At 32.4% G+C, this 26764-nt stretch overlaps 2 protein-coding genes across 8 annotated transcripts; one reads left to right on the top strand and one right to left on the bottom strand.

The window, feature by feature from the left end:
• Positions 1-5624: 5624 nt before the first annotated feature.
• LOC125207792 (octanoyltransferase LIP2, mitochondrial) lies at positions 5625-11384 on the bottom strand. Of its 7 annotated transcripts, XM_048107279.1 has the most exons (6): positions 11198-11384; positions 10000-10070; positions 9818-9887; positions 8600-8655; positions 7619-8349; positions 5625-6067 (listed from the first exon to the last, which is right to left on the bottom strand). In XM_048107279.1, exon 5 carries the CDS (start codon positions 8344-8346, stop codon positions 7639-7641), a length of 708 nt encoding a protein of 235 aa, XP_047963236.1. In that variant the 5' UTR covers positions 8347-8349; positions 8600-8655; positions 9818-9887; positions 10000-10070; positions 11198-11384; the 3' UTR covers positions 5625-6067; positions 7619-7638. The 7 variants fall into 7 exon arrangements, with proteins under 7 accessions (XP_047963236.1, XP_047963235.1, XP_047963237.1 ...); XM_048107278.1 differs by lacking the exons at positions 9818-9887; positions 10000-10070 and adding an exon at positions 10788-10850; XM_048107280.1 differs by lacking the exon at positions 10000-10070.
• A 6582-nt stretch (positions 11385-17966) lies between these two features.
• Positions 17967-19815, top strand: LOC125203701 (non-structural maintenance of chromosomes element 4 homolog A-like). The gene is made up of 7 exons (XM_048102113.1): positions 17967-18093; positions 18166-18246; positions 18484-18733; positions 18815-18905; positions 19082-19295; positions 19374-19465; positions 19538-19815. Exons 1-7 carry the CDS (start codon positions 18015-18017, stop codon positions 19691-19693), a joined length of 963 nt encoding a protein of 320 aa, XP_047958070.1. The 5' UTR covers positions 17967-18014; the 3' UTR covers positions 19694-19815.
• Positions 19816-26764: the final 6949 nt, after the last annotated feature.

The raw sequence follows: 26764 nt of genomic DNA, 5'->3' as shown, positions 1-26764 counted from the left end.
TTCATTATTCGATTTATTTCTCCAATTAATCCTTAACAAGCCTAGCAAGTGTTCATCAAAATCCAGTTAACTTGTTAGCCTTTTTCACATTATTAATCAGTACATTGGCATTACTTGAATCATTACATACATTATATATGCTTTAGTTATCAAGAGCTATGTATTGTTCAAAACTGGCCAACAAATAAGTCGTTTTTTCTACCTTCTAAAATGCATTATCCAAAAAAAACTACATTGTTCAAAATAATGTAAATATCGTTTCAATGACTGCTACTCCAATCAATTCAGCCCATACTCTTCGATCCACTTCTCGAAGACTGAACTTAGGCGGCCTCTCCTTCCAAAACTCGGTGGCATATCTATGGTTGTTTGCACCTTTGGAGTTATGTGCGGAAGTCAGCAGCGCAATAGCAACCTTAATTCTGAACATTTCCAAGTCGCCTTAGCACCTTCTGGGCTAAGGCGATTGGAATCAAATCGTCAATCGCTTGGTCAAAAGCAGTTCGTCATTGCTTAGATGCTGTAGTACATAATAGCAAACAGAGATGTATAAGTTTGTGTTTTGTGTAATGCATAAACCAATAGTCAGTGAAAACATAATGCCAAAAACCTAATAGAGTAATGCTCACATTCCAGCACATAATGCACAAAATTAAATGACATTCACTACACCAAACACCACTTCTCATTTTATAATGCAATAAATCAGACTACTAATGCAGTAATGTCCAATGTGTAATGCAACATACCAAACTAATAATGCCTAATTGAAATTAATACCAATCATAATGCACAGATTAGCCTACATAATTCACAAAACCAACAAATAATGCATCAAAACAGGGGCACCAAGTATGTAACCTTCGTCATCTGTTGGTTGGCTTGTGTATGTTCTGTCTCTCTTCGTCATTTGTTCTCTGTAAGACACAAAATCGACATCAGTTTCATTCTTGAATCCAAATCCACTACAAACCCAGAAAGCTACCGAAAACGACGCAATTTTACAGAATCGAAAACAAAAACGACCAAATCAGTAAAGGTTTGAACCCTAAAATCGACGAAGCAAAAAAATAACTCAGAAATCAACTACACACTTCAATAATGGGAAGAACCCTAAATCAAATGCTCACAATCTCATATTTTCCAAAAGAAAACAACCACAACTTTTGTGCATTATTCGAATCGAAGTTCAATGGACGCTAAAAACTGTGAATCGCCTACTACATTGTCTCCTAAAAGTAGACAATCGACGATTAGGAGTGTTTCTAACTCAAGAAAGGGATTTTTGAAGCACACCGTTTTCGTTAGTTCCTCTTTAATCGACGACCGGCGGCACGCTCAAAACAAATCCGAAACTTTGTAGTTGTGAATCGTCGATCCACGGTGCTCTTCACAACGAAAATCGACGGTGAGTGCATTTTCGACAGTGAAACGGCGTCGGAGGGTTGAATAAATGGTGAAAATCGTCTTCTGGATTGATTTTGGTGGGAGGAAGTGGCGGCTAGGGTTTGGAAATGGGTGGGAATTGGGGGAGACGAGATTGAGTCGTGGGTTTGAGGAGTGAGACGGTTGGAATGAGAGAGAGAGAGAGAGTGTAGATGGAAGGTCTATGAAAATCCCACTGAAATCTCGCTCCTTCCGTTTTAATTCATGGTTGTTTTACAATTTTACCCATATAATGCACAGAAACAATCTAATAATGCAACACGGGATGATTTTGTGAGGCTTCATCTAATCCGTCCATCATACTAATCTAATGGTTGATATTAAGAAGGAAATAGACTCTAAGGGGCAATAGGACCCTAATGTACGAAAAATACGAAAATTCTAGATTTTTTTTTTCAAATTTTGACGTTGGAACATATGCATGTAGTATATCGTTGGAATCCTTATAAAATTATCTTTAATTTGATATATGTTATATGAATTTAAAGTTTTGGGATTTCTTTTAAAAGTTAGTTATAACTAACTTGACATTAATACCCCTATTAATTTTTATTGGAATTAATCCTATAGCCTTATTGACGTTTTTTGTTGATCGTATTGACATTTTGTGGTTAATGATCTAGGCCTTTAATTTGAATATCTAATGGCTATTATTGAGTTGTAGTTAGCAATTAAGCATTGAGTTAGCAATATAACACTCCCTATATATATATATATATATATATATATATATATATATATATATATATATATATAGGTGTGTGTTAGGGTCAAATACAACATCTTAGTGTAAAACACAGCACTAATCACAGCCCTTGGATCATTAGATTGGATGGTTGTGATTAGTTACATTATCATACTAAAAATCTACATTATTAGCCGAGGTACATTATTAGACTAGAAATGTACATTGTAAGACTAAAACTGTACATTATTAAACTAAAATGCTACATTATTATCCGAGCTACATTATTAGTCTAAAATTCTACATCATTAGATGACACGTGGCATTAATCTAACCGTTAGATCATAAGATCCAATGGACTGCAAGTGTTTTGAGTTTTACTTATACTTAGCGTTCTGACCTGAATACATCCCTATATATATATATATAGGGATGTATTAAGATGACAACACTCTTTATTGTAACACCATACCACCATTTTAGGCCATTGGATCTGAAAATCGTGTGCTTGTCATGCTGCCACGTGTAAAAACACGGAGGGGTAAAATAGGAAATTTCTAATTTTACGTTACCAGATTGCAGTGTTGTTCATTGAATATTGCAGTCTTACCACAACAATATTGCAGTTTACCACGACTGCAATATCTAATATAGTAGAAACACAATGTCAACCAGCAGTTGATGTTGTGTTGAAAATGTGTTGAAAGCTGTGTTGACATTTTTTGTTGATGTATTTTAATCATCCGTTGACATTTTCTAACGGTCCAGATTATAGTTTGGAGTTTGTACAATATATAGGTTTGCATTTTATCACTACCATATATATATATATATAGATCAAGTTGACTAACTCATCACTTAATTGCTAACTACAACTAATTTAAGGCCATAGAATTTTAGAAAACGTGTGGTCTACAATTTGCCACGTGTAATTTTCGTTTTTATTAATAAAATCAAAAAAGATTAAAAAAAAACGCCAAATTAGGGTTTTAGATGAAAATGTCAATATAGTGTTTCGGAAATATCAACACAATGCTTTGAGAATGTCAACACAATGCTTTAAGAATTTTAACCCATTGCTTATATTGACATTCTACATGTATTATATTGACATATTTTATATAGTATGTTGACATTTCTGCTTTACGAAAAAATTGAAAAAAATTTGAATTTTTTTTCAAATTTTGACGTCGGAACATATGCATGTATGATATCGTTGGAATCCTTATAAAATTATCTTTAATTTGATATATGTTATATGAATTTAACATTTTGGGATTTCTTTTAAAAGTTAGTTATAACTAAACATGTAGTTAATTGACATTAATACCCCTATTGATATTTTATGGAATTAATCTTATGGCTTTATTGACGTTTTTTTGTTGATCGTATTGACATTTCGTGGTTGATGATCTAGGCTCTTAATTTAAATATCTAATGGCTATTATTTAGTTGTAGTTAGCAATTAGGTATTGAGTTAGCAATATAACATTCCCATATATATATATATATATATATATATATATATATATATATATATATATATATTAGTTAAAATGACAACACTCTTAAAATGACAATGTGACACCACGCTAGACTGCAATATTATATATGCTAGACTGCAATAGTATAAACGCTAAGACTCGCAATCTCTAGCGTATTGGATATTGCAATCGGGAAAAGTTGCGATCCTAGTGTATTGGATATTGCAGTCCGTGAAAATTTACCCTTGAGCAATTTTTATGATTGCCACATGGCAGCTTATTATTCGTCCACATGTACAAATGATTGGCTAGGAATGGTGGTATGATGTTACTTTAAGAGGTGTTGTCATTTTAACACAATCCTATATATATATATATATATATATTAAATATATATATATATATTTAATTATAATATTAAATTATACTCCACTACATTTACTTAATATTATTAATTCTTTTTATAAACAAAAATCTGAGCAAATAAGAAAATAAATGTTACGTATAAAGAGTGTGTCTTATAGAGAGCTAAGAAAATATTTCTGGATATTTATAAGGAAAGGGTAGAATAGTCTTGGAAATTTTGATACTCTCTAAGTGCATTAAATTTGATTGAAATGGGTCCAATTTTCTATTAAAAATCTGATTATGGCCAGCCATATGTGGCCATTTAGCATCACTCTTACCAAAAACCACCAACCGATTTCCCCGCCCAATTCGAAAACCGCCCCATCCCTGAGAGGCAGCGCCACCACCCGCCGCCGCAAGCTCAGCAACCGCCGCCGCCGCCAATTCCAGCTCCCCACACTCCGAATCAGAGATTGGAGCCGAATAACATACTTGGGAAGCGGTTTGAGGACGTGAAGTCGAAGTACTCGATCGGGAAGGAATTGGGGAGGGGCCAATTCGGGGTGACCTACGTACCTGATGGTTGTCGGATTGGTCGATAATTCGCCATCTAACACTAATTGGAAGGTCCGCCTCTGTTGGTCAGATCTCCAACTGTAAAAGAGGGTAATTTGGGGATAAATTGCATAAACCACAAATCGATGAAGCGAGGAAAACGTAATACCTCAGAATTTCTGGGATAGTGAATTGCAAGGAATGCTGATTTTAGTTTGGATATCCCTGAGATCCGACTGTGTTGTGCCGGGTCGCCTGATTTCGACCGCCTTTACCAAGCAGTCGACAAAGTGATACAACTCCGCATAGTTTGGGCTTTTATGTGTGTGTATGGACTTTTACTAGCTACCAATCATGCCCTTATAGTATAACTATCAGGAATATCACTGAACTTTTTTATACATATATTGAGGCCAGCCCATGACTAGTAGGCAAAATCTAAGGCCCGATACCAAGACATTTGAAAAAACCACACTACATGTTTGGCTAATTCATTTTTCAATGCTTGAAATTCGATATAGAGCAAATAGAACACATATCAAATTAGTCAGCTCTAAATCAAATTTTCAACAAAACAAATATCTCAATGCTTTAATCAATCATATGATCTTGGAAATCAGTTCTCTTGGAAAATTTTGTTTTCATGTTGATTTCAATATATAAAACATTTTACTGGTAAAAACATCGACCATTCCATTTTCTTCCTCTGCTCCATAGACCATAGGTCAGGTCTAATTTGATAAAAGTATAAAACAAAGGGAAAGAAGAAATGATATCTATTCTTTAGATAAACAATACATGTAAAGACAAAAGATTCAAAAAAGGTCTTTGCCACCCATGTATGCTTTAGGAAATATTCCTCCTCTCTGTAAAGCTCTGAAGCCAACCAAGATTTGTGTTGTGGGTATCCGCATGGATCAGTGCAAAATTGCAAATGCTTTTAAACTTTCGTCATTTATTTTTACTTTTAAAAAATTATGATTACATATTTAGATTTGATTAAATCTAAATGCACATAAATACCTATAAACAAAAGATAAAACTAGAACAAGAAGATATATAGATTTACGACATACCTAGTGCAAGATAGTACTACAATTTTTAAGTAAAACAAACATTAATCCTTGATGATAGTAAAAGTTTCATTAGATACTTCATCTCATTCTTGCCCTAGACCCCTACAATTACAAATAATGCAAGAAAAAAAAAGAGAAACGAATTCTTATATGGAAAGAAAAATGAAAAGAGATAATCCTATTGAGCTAAGGCTAAGTTCAAAATTCTTGCTAAGAACTAAGCTAAGAAATCTGACAAATAATATGAAAGGGAAGTGCAAAAATGACAGAATTAGATCATTATCTGATCTGTGCTTCTCCTACTGCAACACCTCATTTATTCTGAGTCGGATTTGAAGCGCTTGGAGGCTGTTTCCTCAGGCCGTTTTCCATTGCTTTCTCCGGCTCCAGCGTGGATCCACTTGATTTGGCTTTGGTCACGAATAGTGAATTTGAAGAGAGTAACAGCTTTCTCCACTGCGGTTTTGCATTGGCTACATGCACAGCAGAGGTAGAGAGGAGTAAAGGCAAGAGCATCAAGAATAGAAATACAAGTTTTGTTGTGTGATTGTTACTCATCTTTTATCAAGAAAACTGAAATAGGGATAGGTAGAAATGACAAAAGGCTGAGAATGGTAGTAGTTATAGTGTGAGCATTTGCCCATTTCTTGTAGCTAGCTGAGCTCGTGCTTTAGCCAGACAGAAACATGTTTTGTTTATAAAATATTCGAATATATATTGAGGCTGATTTCCAGGCTACCAGATTTGAGTCAAATAATGCAATTTGACTAGTCACACTGATGTCTAATGTTTATTTACATGTGTGTAGTGTATGTATGGATGCGCATGACCTGTCCCATTTTACCCTATCCCACTTGCATATGCTAAAACTATTGTTTAGTAAGATTAACAACAAGATTCTTGATTTAGGTCACTTAGTGTATGATAGTTGCAAATTCTCAACCAATCATAATCAATTCTTAGTTAATACTAAAGTACTAATATAAATTACTACTACTATTAGTTAATTTGCTGTTAATCGTATTATTTTATCTGATCATTTTTACTCCATGATACAAAGTAGGACAAATGCACTATCCTTCTGAAGGCAATTCTAAGGCCGTGTTTGGGATATGGAATTGGAGGTGTGGAATTGGAATTGGAGCCTTCAATTCCAAATCTACTGTTTGGTATCATAAAAATTAAAAATTTTGGATTTGGAATTGAATTACAATTCCAAATCCTCCAATTCCACAATTTGAATTCCATATCAAAAATAGTGGAATTCCAAATATTTATCAAATTACACACACAATGCATACCTTCTTACACACATTGCACACACACACAACACATTCTTGCACACACACAACACGCATCCTCACACACATTCTTACGCACACACATTCACACGCACACACGCAGAAAATACACACACACACACACTCACAGCACACATTCTCTCACTCACACACTAAACACATCCTCAAAGACACACACACACACTGCACACGCACACAACACACACATTCACAAACACAGCACACTCACTCACACACATAGTACACAACACACACACACAACTCACAAACATTCAAATTTTTGAATTCAATTCCATATGATCAATTATTTCATTTTGCCAAACAAAGGATTTGAATTGACCTGAATTAGAATTCAATTCCTTCCAATTCAATTCCATAGAATTCCAATTCCAATTCAATTCCAATTCCGTGTTCCAAACGGGCCCTAAGAATAAAGAACATGAGTCATGTGCTGCTAACAACACATTCCTATTAGATTTTCTTCTCTTTTTTATACTAGTGCAAGTGAACACGCATTATTTGGGTTCAACTACATGTAACTTCTTAGTGATAAACAAAACAGGGTTCCACATATTCCAACCAACCATGGATGCACAATCAACTAAAACTCAATTATGCCAAACAAAAATATAACAGTTGATCCAACCAGAGGAAACGCATATATTTCAGCAGGCCGTTTATTAGGACCATATTATTATCAAAGATGGGAAAAAAAATACTAACCCTTTTCAGTATGTTGCGGTTCATTCATGACCATCCGAGGATACCGATGTTTTGTCTCTCCATGTAATATCAGTATAGCCAAATATTTTTGTGAAACATGAAACCAATTGCTCATGAATGACTTGTTCAGAAGGAAGCTTCTGCCCCAGCCCCACCTCCTTTTGCAAAGATGTGACCTCTTTATCTGGTATTCCGCATGGCACAATGTGTTTGAAGTAGTTCAAGTCAGGATCGATGTTGAAAGCCAAACCATGGGATGTAACTCCAGAAGATATGCGAACCCCAATCGCCCCAATCTTTCTCCGGCCAACCCAAACCCCCGTCTCACCCGTTTCTCCAGCACGAGCTTTAACGCCATATAGAGAAGCCAACTCCATCATTGTTGACTCAAGATTCTCCACGTATTTTCTGGCCCCTATCCCAATATCTCTCAAGGAGATAATAGGGTACAAAATGGCCTGATGAGGACCATGATATGTAGCGTCGCCTCCTCTTTCGGTGTAGTGAAGCTCTGCTCCCATTGCTTTGAGCTCAGCCTCGGAAACCAATACATTGTGAACAGTCCGCCGTTTGCCAAGAGTGAATGTGGGTGGATGCTGTAGAGACAGAAGGGTGTCTTTGATCTTGTGTGTTTTTCTATCAGATGTCAATTTCTCTTGCAGCTTAAGTGCCTCCAAATAATTGACAGCACCCATCTTCCATATCTCAATGCTTCTAGGACCTCTCATTTCCTAAAATAATCAAAATGCTCAATAGATATCATATTCATCCAAGGTATCTATACTTGAAATATCATAATCAAATATTATGTTGGTTTATAGCAATTTCGGGAAGATTGTGGATTTGGGCTTAAAAAGACAAAAGGCATCAAAGTCATAAGAAACTGAATAGAGTAACAACACAATTTTTTACTCAATTTAGTTGAAGTAACAAAACAAAAGCCTATGAATCTGTAAAAAATAAAAGAAACTTGGTATTTACATTATTTTGCTCCCATGTTCAGCATAAGCAGCCTTCCGTGTATAATAACCTTCCAACTGTATCTTACACGAGACGAGTAGTTAAAAACATATGTTGGTGTTTAAACTAGAAATTATATCAAACACCTTATCTGCATGTTCACCATTTCATCCAGAATTAGAGATATATGTATGTGGCTTAAAAATAAAATGCATATATAACTTGCATATACCCACTCCACACATTCAACCTTGGATGCCTACCTCAATATCTGGATCATTAACCCATCCACACAATATAATCTAAACAAATAGATTCAAATTTAAATTGATAAAACAGAAAATTAATTATAAAAAAGATATGCTAAAAATCAACTGACTGTTATATATATTCCATAAAAGATTCGATAATCTGTAAACAATGGAAGTTTGAAAATGTATGAATCTGTTAAGCTCAGCTTCTGAAGCGGAAGAAATTTATCAAATTTGTAAAAAGTAAAAGTATATTTTGAAAATTTTTGGAAAGGAAGACCAAATAATATGAATACAAATGAGAAATGTAACTCAAGTTAAATAAGATGATGTTTCTTCAGCGATTTTTTTGGTTAAATAGTGCAAACAACAATTAGGCTTCAATTGAATGTTGTATAGTATACTGCATTTTATATATCAGAAATGTAAAATTACTGCCTACGAAGTTCAGTAAGTAATTCAGTTGTATTTTGCTATCAATTTTTTTATTTCAGTTTATCAAACAACGTGATCATAGAGAATATTCACTGAAGACCAAATTATACATGTACTACTATATACACAAACAAATAGTGTGATACGATCTCATATCATATCTTTAGAAATCCCAATTATTTAGTTATATTTTGATTTACTCGTATCTTTTCTATATTTGTTTAGATATTTGTTTCTTCGTATTCTAGTCTTATAAATAGGAGATATTGTATTCATTCATTCAACCAATTAATGAATTATTATTTCTCCCAAAGATAACGTATGTTTTCCAATCCTAATTTGGATTCTCTCCGCCGATCCAGATTGGACGCCGGAGTATTCTATCAGCCGCCTAGTTATGGTGTTGCCCGACGGGAGAAACCCGCGCAAAACTCGAAACTATTATTTCCGCCGACCCGACGAAGGGCGCCGGAACACTTTTCGATCGCCGCAAACACGCTGCAGATCGCAGTTAAGGAGAAGGTCCTTAACATAGTACTAGTGGGATGCTTACAAATAGTCCAAGTTGGCTGCTATACTTTCACAGTCCTGACTTTGACTTTCTGAAGCTATACTTCCTTCACCTATTACCATCATAGTTAGAGAATTATATACCATGACATGAATCACAATTTTTCAAGTTCACATACAGAGAAGGAAAAGAAACCCCTTTATTTTCAAGGCTACTTGATCTACCTATGCAATGAATATGCACCACAACACCACGTGTCGCTTATGACTTATGTACTGCAGAACAGAAGGTATACCTGCCATTGATATGCAGAAAATAGAGAATATACTTAAGAACTTCATCTTGCCTTGATAAGCAGCACAGTGGTGTGGAGAGATGTTACTCAAATTAAATTGATCTAAGATTATCAAGATTAAACTAGCTCGAGATAGCCTAAGATCAATTTTGTTATAAGAGGATGACTATGATTCATAAGTGGAGACTGATCCAATGTAGCACTATCGTCCCAAGACTTGGTATTGGACCTGATCCACTCAATCAAAAAACATTCATAAAACTCAATCTTGTCTTATACACTCCATATCACAATTCACACCATATAAAGAAAGAAACCCCATAAAAATAATAAACAAATAATGGTTTCCAGGACAATCATTGGAGCAAAAGCTTCGACAATATGAAAAGTGGTTGCTGCGAGAAATCCCATAAAATGTATCCCTCCAACGTCACGAAGAGGCCTGTTTTGGTGTTTGGGGTAGGGAGTAGAGAGGAGAGGAATCCCAGAAATGTATCACCTAATTCATAAGTTATTATATTGTCATTTTTTTATCAGTTTGCATTGACCGTATAATGCTGTACTAAATCAATTAGAAGCTCTTTTTCTTGCCAAAGCCCAATTATTATAATAGTACTTATGTAAATTTTATATACACTTGCAAACAATACATCAAGCATTTCATGATATAGTTATGGACATGTGCTCAAGTAAATGTGATTATATCACCTCGGTTACCTCTGTTTTTCCATCTTCATAACTCACTCTCCTGATTCAGCCTTCCAAATCCCCTTTTACACACTTGCATTATAGGAGGACATAACTCATTGAATGAACCAAATCTACTGAAAGCATCCTAATCTACCAAACATTGTTCATACGTATCATTTTCCCAATCTACTGAAAGCATCCATTTTTAAAATATGTTTCTGGAGTATTATTCTCAATCAATACAACCAAATCGATTTCAGTAAAACAATCAGCTTTTACTAGAGAAATTTATACTTTATAGTACTAATTACTAAACATCGACATAAATCATATAGAAAACAAACAGTATTCATGAATTACAGCAATTAACAAGTTATTTTGAGAACTTCAATCATAGCATAAAATTGGAGCTAATTTAGATGAAGAGTGAGCAATACCTCGGATACAGGAGCACAAGTGATGGCGTAACAACTAGGCGGAGCAGATGATTCGCACTACGACGGGTTGCTTTCCGATGTTCTAGCTGGCGGCAGGAAACACGGCGAATCAGAAGATTGGGAAAATGCAGTCGCAAAGGGAGAGTTGAAGTGCATCCTCTGCTGTGGACGATAATAGCAGCATGGTGCTGTGCAAAAACGACGTCGCATTGAATTGGGTTTAGTTTACTGATTACTAACTTGTTAAGGTGATTCTTCATATAGTAAAATTTTATTAGTTTAACAACACTTTTTGAAACATGGAAATGGAAGTGTAATAATATATATACACAATAATATTAATATATGCAAAATAGTATTTTTAAATATACTAAAATAATAGTCTGAAATTTGAAATGAAATTTATAATTACTAAGTAGTATAATACATGTGTTGTGGTCAATTGTTAATTTTCTTAAGTTGCTAACTCATCAACGCAATGTATTAAAAATATCAACACGATTACATTAAAATGTAAACACATAATTTTATTGACATTTCAATATACTATGTAGATATTATATGTTGACATTTTAATGTCATCGTGTTGACATTTTCAAAACACTGCATTGATAAGTTAGCAGAATTAGCAACTTAAAAAGTTAGCAATATAACGCAACTCATATATAGTGTATATAGACTATAGTACTACTCCCTCCATTCCAACTAAGTTGAGTCAAAACTTTTGGGCACGGAGATTAAAAAATTGTGTAGAAAAATATGAGAGATAAATAAAGTAAGAAAATAAAGAGAGAGTAAAGTAGGTAATGGAATAAAATAAGAGTGATTAGATGTTTTATTTTTTGTCAAAAAAGGAAATGACTCAACTTAGTTGTGACATCCCAAAATAGAATTCGACTCAACTTAGTTTGGACGAAGGGAGTATTATTTAGGTGTGTGATCAATTGCTAACTCAACTTTTAATTGCTAACTACAACTAATTCAAAATCTTAAGATCTGTAGAGATCTAATGGTTTATAAATTCTCAATTGCTAACTACAACTAATTCAAAATCTTAAGATCTGTAGAGATCTAATGGTTTATAAATTCTCAATTGCTAACTATAACTAATTCAAAATCTTAAGATTTGTAGAGATCTAATGATTTATAAATTCTCATGTGTAATTTCGTTTTATTATTAATTAAATTTAAAAAGATAAGAAAACTACCAAAATTAGAGTTTTAAATCAAATTGTCAATATAGTGTATACTAAACATATCAATATGATTAATTGAATATGTCAACATAATGTATATGTATTATATTGACATATTATGATAGTTACATTGACATTAAACTGGTAGTAAGTACTTGGTTATTATGAAAACTAGTATTACCCACGTGCGATGCACGACGAAATATTTTTCCATCATACAATTCAAATTATTCTCACCCGTGCGATGCACGACACATTGTATATTCTTTTAATTTGTATAATAGTATAAATAATTATACATATTCAAATAGAAAATAAAATAAATTATTTGTTAAAATTAACCTACAAAAACGTATCAATAGATCAAAATCATTTTTTGAAAAATGCTACGGAGTATCATTTTGACATAAACAATTTATTAATATTAATCTATAAAAATACATGTTAATATAATTGCATGACCAACTTAACAAAAAAATTTAAAATATTAGCTCATCCTCTCCACTTGACTTCAAGCAATTAATATTCAAGACACATAGCTTCCTTCATATGAGTTTAACAAAAGAAGGAGTGGGAAAAGGCGTAAACAAAGAAAAACAATAGTCTATAACTAATCCCTCTCTTGCTTGATAAAGAGTGTCTCCGTAAACACCAGAAAATGAATTTGTAGAACAAATAATTTCTCAACAGCCTTAACTTTTCCCCCTAAGATTCAACATTAAAACATTTCTTGAATGATCCTTCATCAATCAACTCGGTGTAAGTCTCGGTATACAACAGAAAATGAATTTGTGGAACAATATCTCTAAAATCTACAATAAAATGTGTAAATCTCTACACACAAAGTACTCCATTAGCAATGGTAATGGAAGGATGTTGATCAAAGGATCAATTAGCAATGTGTATAGTGGTTCCATGATGACAATCTTTTTTCTTTTGGTAAGAACTAAAAACATCAAAATTTTAAATTTTATTTCTATTAAAAATTATGTGATAGGAACCTAGATTTATGCTATAGAAATAATATATAAATATATATCAAAGACACCAGAATAAGACCAAAATCCTCACATACAATAATATAATACAAAAAAAATATAAGCATATAAAGTGATGAAGTGTTGAATTTAGGGTAGCAAATACATATCAATAGATCAAAACAATTAAGAAAAGCATCAATCACAAAACATTTGATAAAGCGAATTGAGGGTACAAAACAAATCAATAGACAAATGTAGAAATAACTTCATGCATAAACTAATTTCATGTTAAATAATATTGATGAAGAATAGAAAGAATACCTAAAACCCGAGTCACGTGAAGAATGGAATGGAAAAAAGATAATGAATGTGTTATAGGCTATCAAATGTCATTTATTTATAGTAAAAAAATGGAGCATCTTCCAGAACCTTGTATTCATTTATAATTAAAATCAGCCAATTTAAAGATATAACCGTCAATTTGAATTGCATGCATTAATTCCAAAACTAAAATGGCAGTTACATACGTTTATTATTATTATTATTATTATTATTATTATTATTATTATTATTATTATTATTATTATGTGATTTAATAACCGTTTGAAAATTAACATTTGTAACCGTTATATTAAACTAAATCTAATCTAATCTAATCTAAATATCTAAATAAACGCATGAATTAGTAAGAGTTAGACATAAGTAACGCCTCATTTTTTCTCAATTGCATTTACATCCCTAGTATAAAATTATTATTCAAAACGTCCCAAAACTCGCCTTTTATATATGTATAGATTTAAGCATTTTTTTCAAATTTTGACATCGGAACATATACAAGTGAGATCTTAGAATCCTTATAAAATTATATTTTATTTGATATATTTTGTGTAAAAAAATAATATGAATTGAGATAGTTATAATTATTTAAAGTTTTGAGATATTTTTTAAAAGTTAGTTATAATGATCTAATTGGCATTTTTTTTTGCATTGTATCGATATATTATAACTTGATTTAATGATTCAATGCCTATCATTTAATTGTAGTTAACAATTTAAGAGTGAGTTAGCAATATAACACATCTCATATTAATATAGCACAATTTTATGGAAAAAATTAAATTATGTATGTTTAACAAAAAAAATACTATAAAAATTTTAACTTAGAAAGATATTAATTAATTAGCTAACTAAATTCAAAGTGAAATATTTATAATAATAGGGTCCGGATATACTAATAACATGCTAACTAATTTTAAAGTTCTAACGTACATTCAATCTCGTGCTATCACTTGGCACGAAACATGCAATATTGTAAACACTAAAATGTGATACATTTGTAGAAGTGATAGATGGATTTCAACATATTGCGTTTTAGTTTTAGGCATATTGGATTTTTTATCGTTGAGTTTTCCATTTTAACATAAATTGTCTAAATGCAATATAGGGGAGTATTGAGGCGTATCCTTAATTAGAATGTTAGTGTACATCCAATCGCGTGTTGCCATGTGGCACGAAAAATGCAATATTGTAAACACTAAAATGCAATATACTTGTGAAGCTCTATATATGCGGAAATTAGGTCTGTCAAATCGGGTACCCGCGGATACCCGATCTCGAATTTCTTAAAATCTAATACCCAATCCGAAAATTATTTCGGATACCCGGATACCCGACTCGGGTATCCACTCCCAATTTTGGATTTTTATTTTATTTTATTTTAATTGTTTTTTTTTAAAGAAAATTAGCTACAACCTTTTAGAAATACAACTTGTAGTTCGAATTTTTATACAAACTTGTAGTAGTTCGAAGTTAAGAGAGAAAAAACTACTAAAATTTAATTATTTAATTTTTAAAATAATAGAATAAATAAATAATTTATTAAAATTTAAAATAAAATTAGAAAATCGGGTAATTCGGGTAATTTGGGTATACCGATACCCAATAATTCAAAAATCATATACCCAAACCCGATCCCGAAACCTAAAAAATCGGGTATCGGATATCCAATTACCATATATTTCGGGTTTGGATATCGGGTATCCAATACCCAATATTCATTTTGACACCCCTAGCGGAAATGCATATTGCATTTTATATTGTTGAGTTTTGCATTTTAACATAAATTGTCTACAATGCAAAATAAATTACATATAAATACAATTCGTCTATATATAAAATGCAAATTAAACCGTCTATATGTAAAATGTAAAACTCAACAATAAAAAATCCAATCTATCTATAACTAAAATGCAATTTGCCGAAATCCATCTATTACTTCTACAAATATATTGCATTTCAGTGTTTACAATATTGCATGTTTCGTACCACATGATAGCATGAGATTGGACGTACGTTAGCACTTCAAAATTAAGAATTCAGTTTCATATTTTGTTATATTTTTCTTTATACAATTATACCACACCTATGCATTTATTATTAAACTGGTTTCTATTTTTCTGTTACACAAGTGTTATAAATAATAAAAAAAAGTGAATAGCATTATAAAATTGTACTTCCTCCGTCCCTGATTAAGAGTCACATTTTTCCATTTCGATCTGTCCCCAATTAAGAGACATTTCATTTTTACCATAAATGGTAAGTAGGTCTCACATTCCACTAACTCATCTCACTCACATTTTATTATAAAACCAATATAAAAAAGTGGGTCCCACATTCCACTAACTTTTTCAACAAACTTTTCTTTACATTTCTTAAAATCTGTACTCGGTCATAGTGTGACTTTTAATCGGGGACGGAGGGAGTAAGTAATTATGATACATAATTACTTACTATGGAGAGAATCAACTTAATGGCCGACCAATTAAATGAGAGTATTAAAAATAGAAATACAAAAAGGAGTAGGAAAAATTAAGACCTCCAAGGAAACAAACCAAATGCGACGTTGTTTTATTAGACACAACACCATGCTAAAAGGGCGAAAAGACGAGAGGGGTCTAATTTTTTCAATTTATATGACCCGTTTACATATCTGATCCGATTATGGAATTTAAATTATCAAATTGGAAAGTGTGGAATTGGATTTAATTCCAAATTTACATATTTTTGTGATACCGAACAATGGACAATTCCAAGGTCCGAATTTCTTGGAACCAAACACAACCTAAATAATTCAGTTGTACTAGTATTTTGCAATGAGATAAAAAAAAAACAGTCATTTATTCAATAAGATAAATAAATCAGATGTATTTTCATTTTTTTGTTCGGATACATAACGGGCCTTGAAAATACAAATATTATGGGCTAATTTATGTAGTTTCTTACTTTCATCTGTTCATGTAATGCGTACTAATCGTATGCGTACAATATAATGTTCGAAAAAGGATTTTATAAATATATGTACGATGCTTACGACTATAACTTTGTAAAATACATATTTGGTACTGTTGTTATCTAACATTTTCATGGACAATATTAATTAATATTGGGTAAACTGAATGTGCAACATAAAAGGGACTCTTTTTAAATGAACACCAGTTCATCGACGTCGAATAAACAAAAATAATTTTGGGATCTGAATGGTTTGGGTCCAACTAATTCCAAGTAAATACAGTAGTAGTATAATGGATCTTGCAAAATTATTTGCAAATCGCAAAGCCAAGCAATCGAAGTAAAAGTGAACTGCATATTTGAGTAGAGTATATAGTGAAGGTAGGATGCATATTTATGATATTTTATGAAAATAAATTGCGCTAGAGTCTAGAGGTCTCATTTACTTTTAATTTAGTTAAGATATTTTTTTACTTTTTTTATATTATTTCTTTCTCATTTAATCTTTCTCAAATGAAAATTTGTCCATTTCTATTTATTCTTATTTTCCTCTTTTATGCTCTTTGTTCTCTTATCCTCTTGTTTCTCTCACTTAGCATATATCCTCTCGTTTCTCTCTCTTAGCATGTGTTTTAAAATAAAAATAATTTTAGATATATGAATAATTTGTTTTATATTCTAAAAAATATATCTTTATATGGATTTTATATATTTCAAATTTTATATAATAATTTTAGATGAAAGAAATATGTCTATACAGTTCAAATTTGATAAAATAAAAATAAAATTTCGTATGCAATGCTACATTTTTATTTATTTCAAACTAAAATATATATATGTATAAATCAATTAAACGATTAAATTTAAATACTCCCCAAAAATTAATAAAGTAAGAATAAATTTATCATTCGAAGCATCAATCTAATTATTGTCAAGTTGACTTTTTAGCATAAAATAAGATTATTAATGAAGAGAGAGAAGTGATACAATAAGAAAGCGTAATAAAGAAGATAAGAGAGATGAAAATAAATAAAAATGGTCAAAATTGTTCTAGAAGCTGAAAAGAGGAAAATGAGAGAGAAATAATTTAAATCTTAAATGAGTTAAAATTTTAATTCAGATAATTCTAATGCAATTTATTTCAAATTTTGAAGTTTAGAGTAATGATTTTATTTGGAGTAATTGTGTGTTTGTTTTGGAGGGAAAATGAGAAGCCAAAAAGGCGTACTATACCCACGTCGCACGTGGCACTTTTCTCGATACATTTAGCAGACTCTTCATATTCTGGCCGAGGAGTCTACCTACCATACATAAGCCACACCCAAACACGAACACACCAAGAGAGCGAGAGCAATGGGGAAGGAGGAGGAGGAGGAGGAGAAAAGTAGGACCATTCGTTCATGCTACCGTGAAATCGAAAACCGCATCAAGGGTACATATATTTTCAACTTTAAACCTTTATTACTTTATCATTAATCATCGTTTCATTCGTTCTACCTTGCAGAGAACAAAGATGAAATAGCAAATGCGACATCGAATAAGTTCATCTCCATAATGAACCAAGTAGAAACCATCCATACACAAGGTACTTTTACTCACTTTCACAACTGTGTGTTTGCTTACTTGTTTATTTTCATGGGATTAAAGTCTAATGTTTTTGTAAAGTAGTGAAACAATGTTGTACTTTTACAATTTTACCTTCTCCGAGCTCTCAGAGTGTGAGAATTTTTGCTTGAAATACCCAGGTTTTTACACACTGAGACCTTGTTCGTCCTGCTTAAATGGAAATCCGATCCACTAATGTATAAATTATAATGTGCAGTAACAAAGCCGCGAGAGCAGGTAGCTGATGCAGAGGCCTTGATAGGCCTGACCAACATATTAATGGACTCTGTTAGATCACATACTGCAGTATGTGTTACCCCACCGGAGTTTGTTTCTTGCTTGATCAAACAATTCGGGCTGCTGAAAAGGCAAAATGTGCTCTCAGATAACTCTTATAATGTCTCGTGGCTAGATATTGGCTCTTGCATTTCTCCTATTTTCATGAGTGGTTCCGGCTGCAGGACAATGTAAGTCAAATATATTTCATCTTCATAATGACATGAAAACATCATTTATAAATATCAAAGTGTATGCACATGTTGCCTTAGGAACGGACCTATGCTAACTGTGCTCAAGCAACGGAAGCCAGTTGTTCGTGCAAAACGAGCCAGATCATTGAAGAGAACGCATCCAGAAGAGGTCGGATTGATGAGTTTTCATTGTTCAGCCATTCTGCATTGATGTTTACTAGTATATCTTAGTATTTGAAAAATATAGCATTTGACAAGCTCATGTTTCAACATTATTGCTTGTATGAAGCTTTCATTTCATTTTTATGCATAATTATCTGACTAGTTCTTGTATTTCTGCAACAGTTCAAGATTGCTGTAGATTTGATGTCAGACACTGATCGAAACATTCATGCGATGTTTGATGTTTTGAAGAGAAGGAAAAAAGTTGGAGTTGAAAGCCTCATCTTAAACAGGGATTCATTTTCACAGACTATTGAGAACTTGTTTGCAATGTTGTTCTTAGTAAAAGACGGTAGAGTTCATATATATGTAGACGAGACTGGTGCTAGAGTCGTCGGTAAGTAACCATCTCTTGCTCATGCAAAACTTTTTAGCTATATTTTGTCATTTATATCTCTTATTTAATTCGTTGCAGCTCCAAGAAATGGTCCAAGCGCAGAAGAAATCAGGACTGGAGTAGCTGCAAACCACCAGTTCATATTCAGACTTGACTTCAATGACTGGGAGGTAAACATTTTCACTGAACTTGATCAAATATTTGTTTTCGTTGTTAAACATTCACCATCTCTGAAACTGCAGGCGATGAAGGAACACGTGCCATACGAAGAAGTGATGCCACAAAGGTATACATTGGGCATCAGTTCATGTTCTGCTAAATTGAATGATGAAGATGGTATTGGCATACCACAAGGGATTCCAATTGATACCCAGACCCAGTTTGTTTGCACGGTTTAGAAGCATTCAAGCAACCATATATGGCCATACCATGCTGTGATCATCACTTGCAAATTGAAGATTTTGCTGCCAGCAACTTTTGTTATGTATTTAGTTTTTTTGTCTCAACTCTCAAGTGGTGAATTATGTACATAGCCTCTGGCCTGATGTTGAAACTGCTTGCTAATATTTGGTTGATTGGTTCCAAGTGAAGGAAATACATTTTGGAAATCTTGGTTGTGCCAAGTGTTGAAGGAAAATGACCTTGGTATATATTGTTAAGTTGTTGATAGTTTGTGAATTTGGTAACTTTTATTAGGATTGATAGCAAAGAAATTACATGCAGCATACAGGTCAGTTCAGGTATTCATAACGGAATTCTAATATAGAGAAAACATACATCAATTTTAAGTGTTTATAAAAATTTTCTCACTGTGAAAAATTTCAAACCAATTAAAATTTGCGTGACATCTAGTAGCAAACTTATCTGGGATGAAGATGATATGACTAAATAAACTAGCGATTCTAGTAATTTGAAATGACATTGACTTGTATTGATGATACAATATTTGTAAAAAGATGGCTATTGAAGACTTGGACCATACATCTTTGCTACACTGGCTGCTTATCGAGCAACTTCACTGACATTGTCCACCACTCCACCACTGCCCATTGGATAATTTCCCCTAAACCCTAATAACTCGCTACTTCTTAAATTATATAGTGAGAATCTGTCTTAAAAGACATGAAAATTAATAAGAAGTCAAATATTAAAACATGTAACTAATGTTAATAAATTTCAGTTTTTCTAAGTCTCTAATTAACTCGGGAAATTTAGGCAGCATTGTTTTCGTGTATATGGGGTATTTCTTCATCATAAAACTTTGATTCCCCGTAGGGTCCGCCCATCGCCGACACCATCTAGTCGGATAACCCATCATCGTTGCAAGAGAAATGAGAGGGCGGAGGCCGAAGAGAGATAGATCAATTCAATTTGCCTCTTCTTCTTCCGTCTCCAAAAAGGGTTCTTATCAAATATAACTTTTTCCACAAATTTTGTGACAAAACGAATTGATACGGGGGATATAGTCATAGAGAGCGAGAAGTTGGAATTTAATTGTTTCCATAAATTTTGTAACAAAACGATGTTGATTTGAGCAACACCTAGAAACTGAATTAAATACATAGTTAATGTATTCGTTCGGACACTTTGTTATCGCCTCACGTTTCGCCGATAGGCGATACCGGGCAAAGTCTCGCAACCCATCACCGTTGCAAAGAGAAAATTAGAGGGCAAAGGCCGAAGAGAGATACACCCATTCAATTTGTCTCTTCTTCTTTCATCTCCAAGAAGCTTCTTTAATTTAATTTTTTCAATAAATTTTGTGACAAAATGATGTTGATTTGACCGGTACTAGAAACTAAATTGATATGCGTTAATGTATTTATTTGGATATGAGAGAATATGAGAGAAATTGAATTTTTAATTGTTTCCATAAATTTTGTGAAAAAACGTTGGCGATTTGAGCAACACTAAACCGAATTGATACATAGTTAATGTATTTGTTCGGATACTTTGTTATCGCGCATGGTTCGCCGATTGTTGACAGCATCCCAAGCCTTGCAACCTAACCGTTGCAAAGAGAAATGAGAGGGCGGAGGCCGAAGAGAGTAGACCAATTCAACTTGTCTCTTCTTCTTCCGTCCCCAAAGAAGCCTCTTCTCAAAATTTGAAAGCCCAAACTCCGCCTTTTATGACGCCTTTGCCGGAGAAGAAGGTTGAAAAAAAAAAAAAAAAAAAAAAAGAAGGTTGCAAAGAGACAATGGGATAGATACATGAGAATATAGAGAGACACGAGAGGATAGAGGGAAACAAAAATTTTAAATTTTTTTCCATAAATTTTGTGACAAAACGACATTGGTTTGAGCAATACTAGAAACTAAATATACAATTAATGTATTTGTTTGCACACGAGAGGATTTAGCGAGAGAATTTAAAATTTAATTGTTTCCATAAATTGTGACAAAACGACGTTGATTTGAACAATACTAGAAGTTGAATAGATACACGGTTAATGTCTTTGTTCGGATATGATCGTAGTGAAATAAAGAGAGAAAACAAAACATCATTGATTTGAGCAATACTAGAAGTTGAATAGATACAGTTAATGTCTTTGTTGGGATACGATCATGCGAGTGAAAAAAGAAGAGAAACAAAACATCATTGATTTGTACAATACAAGAAGCTAGAATTTTTTTGTTATTGACACTTTATATCGTTTGAGATATTTTTCATAAAATGGAATTAGTTTGGGATTTATTTTTATTTTTTTTGTTTTTATCACTTTATAATGGGAGTATGATGTTTGAGATATTTATTATAAAATGGAATTAGTTTGGGTTTAAAAAAAGTTCATATTTACTCATTTAGAATAATGCATCCGTTAGTGTGACTTTTCAAATTTATGATGCACTTCAACCCCCTTGGCACTTGCAATTTACTTATAAGTGTATTCTAATTGACATTTTATGTCCCACTCATTGACATTTTATTTTGCTCTGGTAATGTTAATTGGTTAGCATATTATCCCTGTATATAACTCAACAAACTTATAGAGGTCAACTGGCTAAATAAATTTGTTCATATCGTTGCCCGACTTTAATTTATTGTTTTGCTTTTTGACAGTTGATTTCGACGATTTGAAGTGACGAAATTAAGATTCACTATAGAGATTTTGGAAATTAGTATGCCTAGTTTAATTGATCCAATTTTTTACTAAGTTTTAACATTGCTTAATCAATAAAATTAAAGTATTATGCCATCAAAAGTATCATAGTTTAGAAATAAATGTTTTATAAAGTTTTAGAAATAAGAAAATGAATCTTGATCCCCATAATAAATATTTAAAAAAGATAATATTGGTTATAACCAAATTACATGGATCAATCATACGTAAATATAGCAATGTAGAGTGGTGATATAAAATCGCTATAGAAAAACTTCATAATTTTTTTTAATATATAATAATGTTACAGTATATTTTTATTAAGTAAACATGCCATATTATGCTGGATCTAAAATATTAAGCATATAATTAAGTAGAGATTGCATGATTTGATCATACAACTTCTACATATAAACTGAAACTAACAATTATAAACTTTTAATTAAATTGATATTATCTTAATTTGATCATTTACAGAACCTAAAATGTGAAAGAAATTAAGTGGATATAATTTCAAGCTTCTAGTTGTGTTTTGAAATCAAGAAATCGAGTGCAATGCTGTTGGATTTTGGAACTATCTTAAAATCCATAAATAGATTAATATGATAATTAAATAATCATCGCTTTTGTGAGTATGAGCAAACTCACACATTTATTGCAGAAGAAAGCATACACATTAATGAACAGCCATGAATTTACTTTACACATTTATTTAGAAATGACAGATCAGACTCATTCTCTTCTCTCTAAATAGTGAGGCCTCGATCCTCAATTCTATTGTATCTTCTGCAAATATTTTGTGACTCACAGTTGCAGCTGTCTCCATTGGAAGGAAGAGCTTATTATCTCCACATCATTTAGTTTTAATATATGTGAGTCTCTGTGTGTGTGTGTTATGTTCATATATATGTTCCTAGAGTTCTTTCATGTGTGTGCGTGTGTGTGGAGAGAGGTGCTTATATTCTTCTGTTTTAAAGTTCTTTTTGTAGTTTATTTGGAAAGATAAATTAATTAATGGATGTGAATATCAACATTAGTGTTGGTGCAATCTTAGATTGTCATCATGGATCTTGTTTCATGATCAATCTGAAATAAATCGATACATAGTTAAAAGGATTAAAATTAGTAATGATGTTCATAAGTATCTATCAAGAATCTAATTTATGTTTATTTTGATTCACTTATATGCTTATTGATTGATCTAAAAGAGTAATCACATCTCATGTTTAATTTTTTTTCTCCAGGTTTTTTTTTTTCATTATATGATTTTTTTCTACCGATGAATACACATATATATTCACGTATATGGAGATGTTTTTATTTGTCGCTATGTATACATCACAAAGATCTTTTAAGAGTGGGATTTGTGTTTATTTTGATTCATTATAAATCTAAAAAAATAATTACAGATCATTATACGTGTATTTTTATAACATAATTTAAAGCGAATATTGAATATGTATCATGTTTGATTTTTATATTTTGTCGATTTAGTATATGTTATTTTGTCTTTACCATTGAATACACATATATATTCATTGCCGTATATATAGATGTTTTATTTGTCGTATATATATACATGCATCTTTTAAGAGTGAGATTTATGTTTATTTTGATTCATGCTTATAGATCTAAAAAAAAGTAATTACTATTGAAGCAATCATATATTTCTTGTTTAATTTTCATTCATAATTTTTTTTCCCTTATATGTTATTTGTTTTACTATTGAACACACTTTTTCTGTTTACATGTATTCGGTTTTGGAGAGGTTTTTCACATTTCACTTTTTTTTGGCGTTTCCCCTTTTAATCAAATTTTGCAAGTCATTCATAGATTTGTTAAATTTTCTCTTGTATACAAAATTTTTCTCCTTAAATTAAATTTTTAATTAGTAATTAGTTTATTTTATAACAAATAGAAACTTTGAAATTTCATATTTATCCTTCATACACTTAAAAATTACTTTTCATTTTAGTAATTTTTGCTGTGCCAGTACACCATTTATAGATAAAATGTGCACTCTACTTACTTTTTCTTTCATGGTTTAGTAATTGTATACATTATCTTAACTGCAGATAATGGATAAACGCAATGGAAACTCGCACTCGAAAAATGATGAATTTAAGGAGATCGACCTTACCTTAAAATTGGGACCATCGGATTACTATATCGAGAATCACGATGAACCAAATGACGAAGAAGCTGCGTGCAAAAAGTGAACGATATGGTACTAATTTTTACTCCCTTTCCGCACTAACTGAATATTTGTTCTTGTAGCAATATCTGCTCCCCGGAACCAATCTGCGCTAAGCTCGCGACGCTGAATATTTGTTCTATATATACATATTGGTACCTCAACAAAATAAATTTTAGGCCGACGATCTCTATAATCAAATTTGTTAATTTATTTTAAAATATTGTCAAATGTGCAAAGTCTCAATTGTATGAAAACTTTATTTCTGGCATGTTTGTCTGAGCTTCCAATACCTTCTAAGCTTTCCAAAAATAAATTCTTTAACCTCATACATATTTCGTGTGGACAGGGAAACTGGAATATTGTACCATATAATAGTTCTTCTTCTTCTTCATCGTCATCGGTAGTTGTAGGAGTTGCACCTTCAACCTACAACTACTTTGCTCGTAAGGGTTCTGTCCCTCACAATACTACTACAACCACGTCTACCCGTAAAAGACATATGGTAGACGATAAAGCTTGCAAAGTCTGTGGCTCTCAGAGCACTCCTCTTTGGAGGAGAGGTCCTGATGGTCCACAGGTCAGTTTTTACTAATTTAAGTTTTCTTGTTTAAATTTATATAAGTAGCACGTTTTTGCACCAACTTAAGATTTCAGTTTTGATTTATTGTATTTCTGAAATAATTATTGCAGACACTGTGCAATGCTTGTGGGCTGCGACACCTACGAACGGCGAAAAAGAGTGCAGGAGATCACTGAAAGAAGTGAAGATGATTTGTGAGCTCTGAGTTTTAATTTGGGAGACTATTGCTCCCCAAATAGTTTTTTTTATTTGAGCTCTCGATTTGTTCACAACATTTACAATTACATTTAATTTCTGAAATGTAATGAAGTTTTAATTTTCGAACTGACTACCAATTGAAATTGAGCTAAATTTACATTGTCTGTCATAAGCTTTTTTACAACAGGCACTCCGTCCGGCCGCCGAGCGGAACGACGGTTGCAACGGCACCTATTGTGAATAGCCGTCAGGCATGGCCGAGTGCAGCTCGGCGCACGCACGGTGCTTCATGGCCGTGCGTGCACCGAGCAACCACCGAGCAGTTTTTATTTATTTTTTTATTTCAACCTACTCTTGCACTTTATTTTATTCACACTATGCATAATGTTTTCAACAAAAATAAATAAAATCTTATAGGTTTGGTTTCTCTCATTGAATCCACATATGCACTATTTAAAATCCACCATTCAAAATCCCCTATTCCTGCGGATTAGTCACAATTTAAATCATACAAAATGATCTAAAATAGGTGACACAAACTAGCCTATGATCGATTCACACACTATGAGTTCCATCTTCCCACCAATTGATTCTCAGTCGAAGCACAACTACTATCCGAGCTTTGGTTCATCTCCAACTCCCAAAGCATTGAATCAATCCAACTCTCAAATGCAATATCCATGTAGCGTACCTGGTAGGATATCAAAAAGATTTTTTGCTATGCATGATTTCCCCTTTTAACTATTAGCAAATATAGTACTCCCTCATCCCCACAAGCAAAGTTTGTCATATTTTGACTCATCATAAGTTTTGAGAAATATAATAGAAATTGAGTTAGAAAAAATTAATGAAATACGAATCTTACTTTTATATAATAAATATCAGTTTTATTTTATAGGTAAATATGAGTAAGAATGAGTTCAGTGAATCAAAATTACTTCAAAAATGATAAAAGTGAACCGGATAAATTGGTAGATGGAAATGCAAATACATGACCAATTTTATGAGATAGAAGGTTTCTAGAGGTTGAATTGGTGTACAGATTTAATAATGGCAGCATCGGTAATTATTGCAAAACCATGGGTATTTCACACAAACACACTAACAGCCCAAAAATTTCATTTGAACTTTCTGTTGCCCTTGCCTGCATTGCATATTCCCCTCTCTTTTATGCTTAGCTTAAAATCACAGCACCAACGCACTCCACACTTCCCTTTCTCTCAAAGGCCTCTGCATTCGAATCTTTATCTCTTATCTTGCTTTTCTCAACCCTCTGCAACTCAACAAGTAAGACACGGAACCGAAAAAGAAGAAAAAAAGCACAAAAAGAGAGAGACAAAAACATTCTCCATATATATTTCTGTTTTTATGAACATGCAATTAATTTCGAT

The sequence above is a fragment of the Salvia hispanica genome, chromosome 2, assembly GCF_023119035.1.
Source record: "Salvia hispanica cultivar TCC Black 2014 chromosome 2, UniMelb_Shisp_WGS_1.0, whole genome shotgun sequence".
NCBI lineage: Eukaryota > Viridiplantae > Streptophyta > Magnoliopsida > Lamiales > Lamiaceae > Salvia > Salvia hispanica.
This window is presented reverse-complemented; position numbering and strand designations above follow the sequence as displayed.

Bases quoted from the DNA above. Each gene is read 5' to 3' on its own strand.
- LOC125207792 (XM_048107278.1), bottom strand. From the start codon at position 8,346: ATGAGAGGTCCTAGAAGCATTGAGATATGGAAGATGGGTGCTGTCAAT.
- LOC125203701 (XM_048102113.1), top strand. From the start codon at position 18,015: ATGGGGAAGGAGGAGGAGGAGGAGGAGAAAAGTAGGACCATTCGTTCA. The intron at 18,906-19,081 runs GTCGGATTGATG...TTTCTGCAACAG, and splicing joins AGAGAACGCATCCAGAAGAG to TTCAAGATTGCTGTAGATTT. The intron at 19,296-19,373 runs GTAAGTAACCAT...AATTCGTTGCAG, and splicing joins GACTGGTGCTAGAGTCGTCG to CTCCAAGAAATGGTCCAAGC.